The 14,211-nt window shown below is 34.0% G+C and overlaps 4 protein-coding genes across 8 annotated transcripts; 2 read left to right on the top strand and 2 right to left on the bottom strand.

Moving 5' to 3' along the window:
- Positions 1 to 782: 782 nt before the first annotated feature.
- On the top strand, positions 783 to 4,290 carry LOC103838453. Of its 5 annotated transcripts, XM_009114896.3 has the most exons (17): positions 783 to 1,009; positions 1,495 to 1,608; positions 1,699 to 1,786; positions 1,867 to 1,968; positions 2,061 to 2,096; positions 2,179 to 2,289; positions 2,380 to 2,463; positions 2,547 to 2,665; positions 2,736 to 2,837; positions 2,914 to 3,030; positions 3,115 to 3,180; positions 3,271 to 3,337; positions 3,419 to 3,472; positions 3,542 to 3,637; positions 3,716 to 3,742; positions 3,831 to 3,866; positions 3,940 to 4,128. In XM_009114896.3, exons 3-17 carry the CDS (start codon positions 1,715 to 1,717, stop codon positions 4,126 to 4,128), a joined length of 1,278 nt encoding a protein of 425 aa, XP_009113144.1. In that variant the 5' UTR covers positions 783 to 1,009; positions 1,495 to 1,608; positions 1,699 to 1,714. The 5 variants fall into 5 exon arrangements, 3 of the variants coding, with proteins under 3 accessions (XP_009113144.1, XP_033134519.1, XP_018510683.1); XR_004450775.1 differs by lacking the exon at positions 783 to 1,009 and having other exon boundaries at positions 1,367 to 1,608; positions 3,271 to 3,303; positions 3,940 to 4,002; XM_033278628.1 differs by lacking the exon at positions 783 to 1,009 and having other exon boundaries at positions 1,367 to 1,608; positions 3,940 to 4,290.
- A 1,010-nt stretch (positions 4,291 to 5,300) lies between these two features.
- LOC103838452 (secretory carrier-associated membrane protein 3) lies at positions 5,301 to 7,887 on the top strand. Its single transcript, XM_009114894.3, has 11 exons — positions 5,301 to 5,559; positions 5,805 to 5,927; positions 6,041 to 6,103; positions 6,365 to 6,398; positions 6,493 to 6,615; positions 6,705 to 6,767; positions 6,849 to 6,988; positions 7,074 to 7,141; positions 7,300 to 7,348; positions 7,441 to 7,506; positions 7,618 to 7,887. The coding sequence occupies exons 1-11, from the start codon at positions 5,500 to 5,502 to the stop codon at positions 7,702 to 7,704; spliced, it is 876 nt and encodes a 291-aa protein (XP_009113142.1). The 5' UTR covers positions 5,301 to 5,499; the 3' UTR covers positions 7,705 to 7,887.
- LOC103838451 (keratin, type I cytoskeletal 9) lies at positions 7,615 to 11,099 on the bottom strand. The gene is made up of 2 exons (XM_033278631.1): positions 8,296 to 11,099; positions 7,615 to 8,256 (listed from the first exon to the last, which is right to left on the bottom strand). The coding sequence occupies exon 1, from the start codon at positions 8,807 to 8,809 to the stop codon at positions 8,342 to 8,344; it is 468 nt and encodes a 155-aa protein (XP_033134522.1). The 5' UTR covers positions 8,810 to 11,099; the 3' UTR covers positions 7,615 to 8,256; positions 8,296 to 8,341.
- A 715-nt stretch (positions 11,100 to 11,814) lies between these two features.
- LOC103838450 lies at positions 11,815 to 13,769 on the bottom strand. The gene is made up of 2 exons (XM_009114891.3): positions 12,826 to 13,769; positions 11,815 to 12,521 (listed from the first exon to the last, which is right to left on the bottom strand). Exons 1-2 carry the CDS (start codon positions 13,508 to 13,510, stop codon positions 12,127 to 12,129), a joined length of 1,080 nt encoding a protein of 359 aa, XP_009113139.1. The 5' UTR covers positions 13,511 to 13,769; the 3' UTR covers positions 11,815 to 12,126.
- Positions 13,770 to 14,211: the final 442 nt, after the last annotated feature.

Raw genomic sequence — 14,211 nt, 5'->3', positions numbered from 1 at the left:
GTGTTGGATTTGGTATTTATTAGATTTTCAAAAAATTTAAACCCGTACAAATATTTACACCTGATCCGATTCGATTTGGTATCTTTAAATTCAGATTGGTTTCAGTTCAGTCCTTCAGATCTCTGGATATTCTGGCAGTCTTAGTTGGAGCAATATATTTCACATAGGTTCCTTACTAGATTGTATGCTACGTAGCAAAGGAGGCAAGGAGTGGGAGGATGGAATCGACAATAATGGTGTAAAGATTTATGTACGAGGTGATGTCAAAGCATTAAAGTCGATTATGTGAAGAGTTGACAACAGAAAGATGAGCAATCCACGATCTCCTTGTTTTAGATGATCGTAGATTCTTAGATAATGTTCGAAATTTTAACTATCCAAACATGTAATTCGGATACTCAGGTAGCTTAAATCCAATACAATAAGCTAAAGATGGTTTACTCCGGCTTAAGGTTGAAACAAACTTTGACAAAACTGAAAAACAAAAGCCACAATATAAACCGAGTTAGACCAAGAAGGCATGTTCCAGTTGAACAACTCGATTCAGTACAAGGAATCTTTTTTGGTGCTTTGAATTGGAGTTGCTTTAGGAGCAAACTACAGACACTTATGTTCTGTCTCTTTATTGAAGCTGTAGTAAAATAATTGAGGAAGCGCAAAACATGGAAAATGCATTTTTATTTATTTTCTTTCAATTTTATCAAATATTTCTCCCCAGAATCTACTAACTCTTAAAATATGATTAATTAATCAACTGCTTTATTTTACATTTCTTATAAATAATGAGAGAGAGAGCTAGCAGATGACAGGAGTCACTCAATGACTCCACCAGTTTGGTGATGTTGGGTTTGGTTTTGACCGATTATTGAAACCTTTTCCGGTTAAAAATCCCCAGTTTTAAAGTGAATACTCTCTCTCTCTCTCTCTCTCAAGGTATCTTCTTGGAGCCATCAACGAGCTAGGTTTGCTTCATAACAGTGACTCTGCAAGTTTCAGATTTCTCTTTAAGGTTTTTTTATGCTTATTTCTTTTCTTTTGTCTAATGTTTTTGTCTCCTGTAATTAAAGATCCCATCTTTGAAATTAAATGCACCTCCTTTAATTTTGTGTCAAAGCAAAATTTCTTCTTTTAATTTCTCTATGCTGCCCATACATCAGTTTAATATTGGTTTATTTACTGCCTTCCCCTTAGATCTGGAGAAAATTATTAAAATCTATTAGAAAGGAAAAAAAGAAAAACTCTTTTGTTTTCTTTTCCATTCATTAGGCGTTTCGCTTTCGCAGTGGCCCAGTTATTGTTCGTCAGTTTCTGTGAGAGTGAGTAAACTCTGTTTGTTTCTTGCGCTGTGGTGGTTATCTTCTCATCATAATGTCGGAAAGTATATCTCATTGATGCTTTTTTCCTGAGGAAAGTTTAGATTTTTTATTTCTTTCTTGAGAAATCTCTAACTCTGTTTTTTTTTTTATTTGTTTCGTTCACTTTGTTCTCATGTAGATTTTCAGACGGATTACCTTATTGCATGTGCCTATACAGAAACTGAGATTTGGTGTCCGAGTTGGTTTCTTTGCTCATCTCTGTTTCTTGTCAAAAGGAACACAAGAACGGTTGGTGAGTTTCTAATAGCTGTCTTTGTTTTTTTTTTTCTCGTATGGAAAATTAATTAATTTTGTGCCGTTGTGTTTGATGCTTGTTGTATAGGCTCAGTAAATAGATTATGGAACATGATTTACCGTCTGTTAAATCATGGAAATCACTTGTCAAGAGAAGAAACAACCCTCAAGATGGTGTAAGATCTTTGTTTTGTGATGCTTAATGAAATCTACATGCTGTTTTTTATTTGATGTGGGAAAGCTGGAAACATTTCAGGGTAAATTATCGTGGAAGATGAAACCGTTTATGGCTCTCATGTGTACAGTTCTTTTGATCTTTTGGTATAAGACCACAAATATACAGTATGAACAGACACAGGTATGGTCAAAGATATCATTTTGGTTTCATTGATAATACTTTTGATATGATAGTAACTCTCTCTTCTTTTGGTATATGCATGCATTGCTCAGTTTGAAGAATCAGATTATCCCTTTGAGATGGCAAAGGTAACATTTGTTTTGTTTTGTTTTGATCCCCTCCTCTTTGTTTTATATTGTTGATGTCTAATTAGGATGAGATCTTGTTCAGGAATCTGAACCGGTGAGTGAGAAGTTGAAAGGCTTACCTTATGGTATCATACAGCCTAGATCAGATTTGGAATTAAAACCACTTTGGTCAAGTAATACTCTGAGGTCAAAGGTTGGACTTTTCTTTAAGTTTCAGTTAGCTACAGAGGAATCAAATATTATTAGTTGCTATAATAGGATCTTCTGATGTTTTTAATCACAGGGAGGCAAGTTGACGAACCGTAACTTGTTGGCAATTCCCGTAGGACTTAAGCAAAAGGACAATGTCGACGCTCTTGTACAGAAGGTAAGCATGCTTTGTCTCTCTCTCAGTGCATTAGTGATGAGGTTTCTGTCTCTATTAATGTTAGTTTGTTTTATTGTATTCAGTTTCTTCCTGCGAATTTCACTGTGATACTATTTCATTACGATGGAAACATGGATCAGTGGTGGGATCTGGAGTGGAGCTCTAAAGCCATACACATTGTTGCGCATAACCAAACCAAATGGTATAATAATATATAGTGATGTGTGTTTATTTAGTTTTCATGTTGTAACGATGTTTGGTTTTTAACTCAGGTGGTTTGCGAAACGGTTTCTGCATCCTGATATAGTCTCTATTTACGATTATGTTTTCCTTTGGGATGAAGATCTTGGAGTGGAGAACTTCAACCCGCAAAAGTAAAGCCTCTATTCACTTGTAAAGTTTACAACCCATTAAGGTGGAATCTTGGTTCTTATAGGAGTCTCTCTCCAGATACTTGAGGATAGTTAAAGCAGCAGGACTTGAGATATCTCAACCGGCTTTACATCCAAACTCAACCGAAGTTCACCATAGGATTACAGTCCGGTCTAGAACAAAAGTATTCCATAGGTGAGTGAGTGAGTTCCAGTTAACAAGTTCTCTTTGTATGTTTGTGTCTTTTGTATCACTTACATTGGGTACAATAAAACGCAGACGAGTGTATGATAGTAGAGGCAATATGAAGTGCTCAAATGCTAGTGAAGGGCCTCCGTGCACCGGGTAATCTTTCTAATTTATATTATAAGATTTGACACTTCTCTCTATACACGAAAAGACTTTTGAGTTTTAATTTAATGTTATTGTTTACAGATTTGTTGAAGGAATGGCTCCAGTGTTTTCAAGGTCTGCTTGGTTTTGCACTTGGAATCTTATACAAGTACACTCTTTGTCACACCTTTAAACCTACTTTTTAATGAAATTTCATCCAACTTCTGGTTGATTTCTTGCTGTTTTGCAGAATGATCTGGTTCATGGATGGGGAATGGATATGAAACTTGGCTACTGTGCTCAGGTAAACTTGCAACATCACTAGCCATTGCATTATCTATATGAACGGGGTTTGAAAAAATGTCGTTTATAGGGTGACCGTAGCAAGAAAGTTGGGATAGTGGACAGTGAATATATCTTCCATCAAGGCATTCAAACTCTAGGTGGAAGTGGTTATCCCGACAAGAAGGTAAGTTCCTCCTCTACTTCATATCCTTCCTTGATATTACCGAAACCTAATGAACAAATTATCTTTTTCTTTAAACAGAACTCAGCTCGTAGTGGAGTCAGTAGAGTAAAGCTTATTTTACCATCCAAACTCTCATTTCTTGGCTGTTAGGACCAGAAGTCTTATAACTTTGGTTACTTTTGTTTATATACAGAGACGCGGTTCTCCCACTTTTGATTCAAGAACAGAGGTGAGTTGTTCTGACGCTATGTGTCTGCTTTAGTGTCTCGAGCAGGAGTGTAATTTGTGTGTTTCGTGAGCAGATACGGAGGCAGTCAACATGGGAGCTTCAGACTTTTAAAGAACGATGGAACAGAGCGGTTGAGGAAGACAAGAACTGGGTCGACCGGTCTTTATCGACAAGGAACCGTATCAGCAATAACCGGAGGTTTAAACGGAGTAGTGTTATTTCAAGTTTATTGCAGAGGCAAGCTGAAGAGACTACGAAATAAACACATACAGTTTTGTAATCGGATCAGATTAAATATAGGAAATGATTTTAAATATATGTTAATATTTAATCCATACAGTCAATTTTGATTAGTGTAGTTTTCAGATTTTCTTTAGATGTGGCACATTTTCTCTTTATCTTTATAGTTGATTAATAATTCCCATTGGTTGAGCATGTTTTCATTTGGAAAAAAAATTGCTCATATGAAATTGTTTCTATAAAATGTAAGATTAAAGTTAAAGAGTCGTTTCTCTCTACAAACACATTTTGTTTGTTTGTAAATATTAAGTTCACGTAAAATACACCTTCCATCATTTATATATAATTAAAAAGTTTTAAAAACAATTTTTTTTTTTAGATTTTGAAAAATATTTTACGTTTCATAAAATTTATTTTGTTTTGCTCATTGTAATTTAGGTGGTGCTATTCAATCAGATATTTTAACAGATTATGATTATAAATTCTATTTTAAAATCTAATGTTATTCAATGAATGATTTAAATCTAGTTTTTAAAGTCTAGTGTTATTCAATTTTTTATATTTAGGATCGATTTTAAATCATGTTTTATCGAGTCTCATGAATAAATGATTGAACTCAAAATCAAATGCATACTGCAGAGATTTTAGAATCCATCAATTTAAAATATTTTAAAATTTAAAATTTTGATAGATTGCAAAACATTTATAAATAATTTTAAATCACTAATTGAACAATACCCCCTTAAATGTTTCCAAGTGAATCTGATTAAAGACATACTAGGAAACAAAATTAATGGGGTTTTGTAATAATGCTGAATTGCTAATCAAATTTGATTTCTGTATGTTTATTTTTGCTTTTCATTTTCTTGAAATTATTAGACAATTTTGAAATTGTGCCGTAGGTAATGGGGATACTTTTCAAACGTTCTTGGAAGCAGACAAGATCATTGACCAAAGGACCATTTCAATGTGTTTCTATTCTATGTCCTCTCTCTTTAGAAAATTCAAATTATTTGAAAACTAAAGTCGTTGAATAATTTTTTTTTATAATAGCTACTGTTAAAGTTAGGCTTACGTTTCTAATGACACATTATATTTTAGCAAAACGATTGGTTTTACAACTTAACAAATAAGTGTAAAGTACTAAAGAGATCAAGTAGTATTTAACAAAAGAAACTTACTCTTCTTTTTTTTAAAGCAACTAGAAACTTAAGACTTAAAAACGAATTAATTCAGGAAACAAATATTTTATTTCAATACACGCTTTATCGTAATATAAAAATGCTCGTCTTCAACGTTTGCCTAATTCTCGGTCCGTGCTAAGATCTTACATCGACTTCAAGTCTTCTTTTTCTTCCTCTGAATCTTCTGAAGCTCTAATCTTCTTTAAGCCATGGCTAATCGCTATGATCCGAATCCTTTCGCTGAGGAAGAAGAAGTCAATCCCTTCGCTGTAAGCTTTCTTTAACTTTTTTGTGGGATTAATCACTCTCCAATCTTGCTTCTTGCAAATGGGTTTTCGAATCTGAGAAATGGGTTAGTCGAATTGAAAATTTTAGGAGAGACTGTAGTTAAAGTTTGTAGCTTTCATTGGTTTAATCAAAGGTTGTGATGATTCTTCTTTAAACCAGTTGATGTTTCTCAAGCAATAAAGTTTTGTGTGTTTTGTCAACTATCCAATTTTACATTAAAATATAGAACCCAGGGAGTATCCCACCGGCATCGAACTCAAGACTCTCGCCTTTGCCTCCAGAGCCTGTTGGTTTCGGTTATGGTCGGACCGTAGACATTCCTCTTGACAATGACAGATCCGCTACACAGGTTGGTTTAGAGATGATGGAGTTTATTAAATTATATGTATATTGTGGTTAGGTCCGATCTTGGAGTTAAGTATGATAAAACATTTTGTCTTGTATATTTGTTGGGAATGTTAGAATTTGAAGAAGAAAGAAAAAGAACTTCAAGCCAAAGAAGCTGAGCTTAAACGACGAGAGCAGGTAGACTTGTTTACTTTTCTAGATTATCTTTAAGCTTTACTAGATAAATGAATTGGAGTCTTTTGACCAAAAAATAAAAAAGGAATTGGAGTCTTTTCTTTTGAAAATTTACAGTCTTTTGCAATGTTTAAGTATGTGTAGGCATGATTAGTTTTTTTTTTTGTTTTCTAGGTTCCATGAGCAACTCTCAACTTTTTTTTCTCCATTTACTAGCCGCAGTGTTGTTGTTTCTCTGAATGTTTTTGTTTTGGTTCAATGTAGGACGTCAAAAGGAGAGAAGATGCTGCTGCACGAGGTACTTTGCTTATGAAACTTTAGTCGAAAAATTTACTCTTTTCTTTTATTTTCATAATCATTAATTGTGTGTGGTGGTGGTTCTCTCTATGCAGCTGGAGTTAATATTGAAGTTAAAAACTGGCCGCCTTTCTTCCCACTTATCCACCATGACATTGCCAACGAGATCCCAGTTCATCTCCAAAGGCTACAGTATGTTACCTTTGCTACTTATTTGGGTATGTGTTTTCTTGTCCTTACAGTATGTTGTTATACCTTTTTGTACAGTCTTTAGATTTTTAAACCTTCTTTGCTCTTTGTTCGGCAGGATTGGTTCTTTGTCTGTTCTGGAACATTATTGCCGTTACTACAGCTTGGATCAAAGGAGAAGGTTTGTCTCTTAAGCATATTCTCAAGTTTTCTCATTCTTCTCTACTGCAGCATAGCTAACCGACTCAATTTTTTTGTTCAGGAGTGACGATATGGCTTCTTGCCGTTATTTACTTCATAGCCGGTGTCCCAGGAGGCTATGTGTTATGGTATCGTCCCCTCTACCGTGCCTTCAGAACTGATAGTGCTTTGAGCTTTGGATGGTTTTTCCTGTTCTATATGGTGAGTGAGCCACTATTAGCTTTTTTTAACATTTTTTTTGCCCGGTTTGAAAACCATTTCTGAAACCTTGATTCTTGCTGCACAGCTTCACATTCTTTTCACTGTCTTTGCTGCGGTTGCTCCACCTGTTGTCTTCAAAGGAAAATCTCTTGCGTAAGTTTTTTCTTTTCTCCTTACCATTAGAAGTTGATCTTGTGGTATGTTGAGTGTGGAGAAACCATTTTAAAATTCATCAACTTCATTAAATGGTAGTTGCATTGCATAGCCATTGTTCTTGACAAAAATCAAATATTATTGTCTTCGTGTAACAGTGGTATCTTACCTGCAATAGATGTCATAAGTGGTAACACATTGGTTGGGGTAAGCTCTCTCACCTTCTTATTATCTTTGAGGGTCTTAAAGAACCAGTCTAAGATTTAAAAAAAAGCTGAATCTTTGTTCTTTGTTTACAGATATTCTACTTCATTGGTTTTGGGTTTTTCTGCCTTGAATCAGTGGTCAGCATCTGGGTTATTCAGGTCTCTCTTCAACACTTTCATCAGTTTGTTGAACATATTGTTTTATAAAAATCTCAAATCGTTTTTTTGAACTTATTATTTTTGGGATGGATTTGTTTTGTGTTTGAGCAGCAAGTGTATATGTACTTCCGAGGCAGCGGGAAACAAGATGAGCTGAGACGAGAAGCGGCCAGAGGAGCCCTGAGAGCTGCCGTGTGAGAGAGCTTACTGTAACACTTGGTTTGTATGTAAGTTTCACTGTTTCTTTCGTTTTTAGATTCTGTCTTCACGTCTCTCTGCTTTGTAAGCAAAAAAAAAAATGATTTGATTTTTCTTGATACCTTTATGTAATGTAAATTTGTTTGTTCAAAAGTTTAGAGTTCAGATTCATAACATTTTTTGCCATTTTAGAAACCATTCATGAATTATTTAGTCTTTCTTTTTTTTTTGAACAAAGAATTATTTAGTCTTTCTAAGAACCCATCTTACATCTTGAATCAGTCAATGTTTGAGTTTTCAGATATAATTTCACATAATTCTCCTAAATTTGAATGATCGCATTCTATGCAGAGAAAGAAGTTACAATAAATCACATAATCTTGTTCTAATTTTTCCTAACAAAGTTACAAAGATCAGGAGTGGTGGAAGTATTGGTTGAAAGGAAGCTTGCAATACCGTTGAGAGGATGATAAATATTATGGATAAATTAACCATATGACATGATAGATATATCGTTTATTGTAAGATAAAATTAAAACATGCCAAATAATGAAAACAAAAATAAAAAGACAATATATAGTAGAAAGTTTCCCTCTCATTAACCAAAAAAAAAAACATTTTCCGTAGGCGTTACATTTCAACAATAAGCCATACATTTCTTCTTACAGTCGATGGTACAGCCACCGCCTCCACCACCACCACCGTATCCTTTCCCGGAGCGGCTGAAAGACTTGAAGCACTTGGCCGGACACCTCAGCTTCTTCATGTAACAATGACCTTTCTCTTTACACACCACCGTTGGTCTCACCACACCTCCTTTGTTGTATCCACCGGTAGGTCCGCCGTAACCACCACCATATCCACCACCAATGTTTCCCCAATCCTTACCTGTGAAACCGGGTAATCCAAAGCCAGTTCCTGGTACAGATCCGGTTCCGGGCCCAAAGTATCCCCCTGATCCATAGCCCTTGTCATTCTTGTTATTATTACCTTTGGAGCTTTTCTTGAGCTGATCCGAGACAGATTCGGGTCCGGTCGGGCGTGAGTGGGAAAGTGTTAGTGTGAGAAGCAAGAGCGTGAAGAGGACAATGAGTTTTGTTGTCATTGTTTTTGAGTGGGCGTTGGATTTGATATTTTTGATTCAATGGTTCATGAAGAAAAGAGAATTCTTTATTTATAGAGAATGGTTATAGATGGTTGCACAAAAAAAAAAGAGAATGGTTATAGTCTTATAGATATGCTTATGTATGAGAGTATAAAAGGAAAAAGTTTTTTTAAACCGTTTACAAAATGCATTTAATTGATTTGGAGTAGAAGTTGGTGATAGTTGAAAACAAAGCCACATGCATTTTAAATAGTGTTTGATTTCAATTCAATTTGGAGATACATTATGATATCATTCTGTAACTTAAAAGAGATTAATAAGGTCAATAATATGAAATAATATGAAATACTTTTTAAATTAAAATATAGAAAGAAAAAAAATACTCATGTCTCTATCTCAAAGTTCTCTAGTTATCTAAATATGGTCGGTCCTTTCTCATGATGGTCTATTGCAAATTAGCAATGCAAACCCAAAAATGACTTTATTGCAGACAGATAAAATGTATTGACAGATAATATTTCCACTCGTAGCTAAAGAGAAAGTGCCATTAAGTTCCTCAACTATCATCTACTTTTTATCTAAGAGAAAAATCTTAAATTGGCACATTTGAAAGTCAATATTCAAGTTTACCATATTAAATATAAACTTCCGAAATAACACAAACTGTTACATAAAATACTTATCACTTTTATTTCTTATGAACACCATAAAATACTTATCACAAAATTAAAATATTCCGTGTGGGTTCACTATTTTCGGTTTAAAATTTAGATTTCTTCAATTATTAAATTTATCCAAAAAAATTATTAGCAGTGTTTTAAAACCGGACCGGCCGATTGAATCATCCAACCGTGATTCGTTGAAGACGCCGACTCCCGTTCAGTCTAAAATCCGAATTTAAAAAATCGGTAAAACCGGCTAGAAGATGGTAAAACGATGACACAGTTAACTTCAAAACTCTATTCAAAAAATAATACATAATTAATGTATTTTTAATTGTTATTAAAATTTATTTTTAAATGTTTGACTATCACTATCTAATTGCTTTTCTATTTAATTCTATTTCTCAAGAGAGAATGTAAAAATTCTATTTTTGAAAATCATATAATATTCTCATTTTTTCATATTCATAAAATTTGGGAATTAGTTATAAGAATAAATAAATATTGTAATTTGAAAGGTCAATCATTTTATTTTTATCAATTTAAATTTATATAGTATTAGTTTATTTTGTATTTATAGCTAGATTTATTTTTATTATTTATTTTTTACTTAATTAAAGAGAACAGAAAACATATCATATGCATAACTATTTTTGAGATCGATATAGTATAAATATATATATGATTATATATATTTAATTTAAAAGAATAATTTGACCGGTTAAACTGGTTTAACCAGTCAATCGAGTTGGTATTCAATAATCAATCCGGTTTTCAAAACATTGATTGTTAGAAAGATGTGTTTACTCATTTTCATATAAAAATGTGTGCCATTATTGGAAGTTTAAGATAATGTATTATTTTATTATTGCTAGATTTGGAACTAAAAAATGTTTATTTTATAGAATTCCCCTTTAATTTATATAAATCTTAACAAACAATCTTATTTAATTTATTTATTAGATCTCCAACTAATTTTCCATATGAATTGAGCAGTTCTGTATTTTCTTCTATATAATCCAGTGGCGGTGGTTGGGTTTTTCTGTAAAGGGTGCACTATGATGAGTCTACGATTGTCTTAAAATCTTATTTTTGTGAGAGTTGAATTTAATTTTCAACGATTTATAAACTGGTTGGGACCTTTTCGGTTTTTATTTCTAAGAGATTCTAATTCATAATGAAAATTCATCCACAGGAAAACCCCATCTGTCTACTTTTCCGAGTGTATTTGGTTCCACCACTGTACATGAAAATGATATTTCAAATGGACTTCTCTCACGCCCCCTTATTAATTTGGTTGATAAAATGCTTTATAATTCAACTTCTTTTAAAAAAAAATCAATCATAAACATTTTGGAATCTCTATTGTATAATTGTTATTAAGAATGCTGAAATGTTGTAACTACAAAATAATATTATATCACCATAGTTGGTAGAAGGAGATTTTCTTATAATGGTAGATAGGATTCATAAAGAAAATACATAAATGTTAGTGATAACCATGCTATTAAAATATGTAAAAAAATTGACATCACTGAATATATGGGTACAAGGGATCTACCCAAAAAATGTCAATGTGTATAGGTTCATGGACGGGTCTATGCAGACTTATCTTTATGTCTTCTAAAGTATTGTAAGGACTGAATATCATTGCCTTACATGTGAAATAATATGTGAAGCTTAATTTTATATTGTACCCTCAGTCGTGAGAACCAAAGAAAATAATGAAGGAGATTGTTGTTGTTTGTTGTGTCTCCAAAATGAAGAAGAGAAACTCTCTCAACCGAGCCTCAGGAATTTGGAGAGAAACCATCCAGTACTGTATTTATTGCTTTTCCAAGGCATTAATCCTTTTGGGATTTACATTTAATATAAAAATACAGAAAATTGAAAGAAAAAAAAGAATGAAAATAGTTGAAAATAAATTTCATTTGAAATACTCAAAGACATTTGTGATCTACATTTAGCAATTGATAATTGGTTTATTTTTTAAAAAAATTAGTTTAATTAATTAATTTTTGTAAAATATTAGTTTTGTATTTGGTTATATTCTCTTATTAGTTAACCCTTCATGATGCTCTCGCTCAAGTTTGGAGAGACCCGTCAACATGACTGCATGATTAACATTACACCATGTTAATTTGGCCAGTAATCAAATCAAGCAACATTACTCATGTAAGTTACACAGATATTTAATCAGGAGGGGGAAATATTCCGAGTTCCGACCATTTATTGATTAATCAATTCAGAACTGTCAAATAAAGAAAGATTTACATTGGTCTTAAAAGAACATTTGTTCGACACAACGCTCCTGTGTGTCTACTCTCTTTCTACACCACAATATATCCAAAGCTATTTGATATATGTATAGCTTAATATTCGCAACCCAAATGTATAGCTGACTAAAATTATACACACAATAACAACGAAAAAGCTGTGTAAACCTTTAATAAAAAAAACCATGTGTAAACCAAAAAAAAAAGATTCACAAATTAATGAACATATTTTTTTCACTATGACTTTTTCTTTTTCTTTTTTTGGTTAAAACCATGATGACTTTATTATCACCACTTTAGTCTTGTTTTTCCTTTTGTTTAAAAAACCAATAAAGATTTATAAAAAGGAGCTAAAACCTTTTTCAAAGAAAAAAAGAGCTTAAACCCCACGACCAGTTATCTCTTGGTACTGTCTCAGTGACTCCATTCTTTGTAACTTCATATCCTCGTTAAACTTCTTGATAAACGCCTCAACTCGCCGATTCAACTCGTCCTGACTCAGAGACGGCTCTTTCCTCACCTTCCCTTTCGCCTTTTCACTCGCCACCGTCTCCTGAGACTTGTAAAAGTTAGTCCTGTCCCTGAACGTCTCCGATTTCTTGTAAACTGGTCTCGCCTCGCCGCTATGGCCGGAATCGCCACGGCTAAACGTGTCGGATCTCCGGTATAACTGTTTGGTTAACGTTGTTGACTTCCCTTCAGTTATCATCTTCCAAGTATTCTCCAGTGTTTCGTTCCGCTTCGGCTTCGTCACCCTCAACATCGATCTTCCGCCTGCCAATAATAGAAATCATATGGAAATTTCAAATTTGCCCCTCTGGTGACATTCAAAACAACCGACGAGTGTTATCGACGGCAAGTTTGACTTCTCAAAATCATTTAAAACCTACCTAACCGTTAGTTCCAATGACATCATCTCTGTCTTTACAAAAAAAACATTTCTTAAAATCCCACGCTTATTTTTTTTAAATGAATATTTTTAAAAATAATATAAATAAAATTTAAATTAAAAAAAAAAACATCTGTGAATATCAAATTCAAAACTGAGTGAATTTAAAGAAAAGTTAAAGAGTTGTACCTTCTTGGCTAGCTTTAACTGATTTACGGTGGCCGAACCTTGAAGAAACTAAAGGTTTCTCAGCCGGAGGGATATTCTCCGATTCAGTCATCCTCGGTGGCATATGATTCCCCTTTGAAATCTCCGTTGGTAACATGACATCTTCACCTCCACCGGATCCAATCAAATCGGAACTTTCCATCGTAGTCACGCTCTTGAGCTCCGATTCAATTCCGTCTTCATCTTCCACCATCTCCACCACATCTTTTATCTTCTCTTCCTCCGCCTCCTTATACATAACCGCCGTAACCGTCTCCGGTGGATTGGAAACTACGAAATCGAATTGCCTATCCAGATCCAAATCTTTCACCTCCAGCATCCGCGGAGAAGCTTGGTCATGAACAATCAGCTCCGTCTGGAGCTTATAATCGCCGCCGCCACCGTAAACGATTCCGTCGTCTTCCTCGTCATGGTGGCTAGTGCTCCGGTAATACTTGGAAGAAGCCACGATGGTGATGATGATTCCGTTGGTTAGTATGTAGAGATACGGCGGTTTCAGCCACGAGAGCAAAGAACTCCACATGATCGGAGCTTGCGAAACGGAGAAATCCACAGCCACCGGGACAGAGACCTTGAGTAAAAGTCCGACGGAGGCGACGCCGGTAGATATTAGCACCGCCTTGATAGTCATCAGCCACGATACCATTCTCTCTCTCTTTCTCTTTCAAGATTTTTGAGTGTTCGTATGGGAATCTGTGTACGGTACACGTTAAGGATTTTTTTCGCATTTATATAGGGAGGGAAGAGTAGCCTCTGGTTTGATATCCGCCGTTGGATCTACGCTTTGATTAGATGAACGGTTACGATTAATGGACAAAGATGGCAATATGGGTCCGGGTTAAACTTCCGGATTTTAATATTACATTATCTTGATAGTTAACGATGACCATAAGGTTAACTATCTCTTTTTTTTTTTTTGCTCAACGGTTAACTATCTCTTACGTGTAAAATATATGTGTAACAAATGTTGATGTATGATCACTCTATTGAAAGTTACTGGTGGAATTTACAAGTATATTCTAATGTTATAGTGTTTCGTTATGATGATATTTGTAGATAGATGATAATATGTTACTACTTTAAACATAAAAATATTTACCGCAGAGGAATGATGGTGTGTCTATACTAAGAACTAGCTACAGAAGTCAATCAAGAATTCTAGATTACAGTACTTTCCAACATTATTCCCTCTATAATCGTATGCATCATGTACATTATCAATCGCATTCTTTTTTTATTAAAAGATATTTGATTACTTCTTATTCAAGCAACGACTACTTGATATATAAATATCAATATAAGAGCAATACGCTTTTTGACATTGGTTTTGCATTTGTAATATATTAA

Source organism: Brassica rapa, chromosome A09 (genome assembly GCF_000309985.2).
Source record: "Brassica rapa cultivar Chiifu-401-42 chromosome A09, CAAS_Brap_v3.01, whole genome shotgun sequence".
Classification (NCBI taxonomy): domain Eukaryota; kingdom Viridiplantae; phylum Streptophyta; class Magnoliopsida; order Brassicales; family Brassicaceae; genus Brassica; species Brassica rapa.
This window is presented reverse-complemented; position numbering and strand designations above follow the sequence as displayed.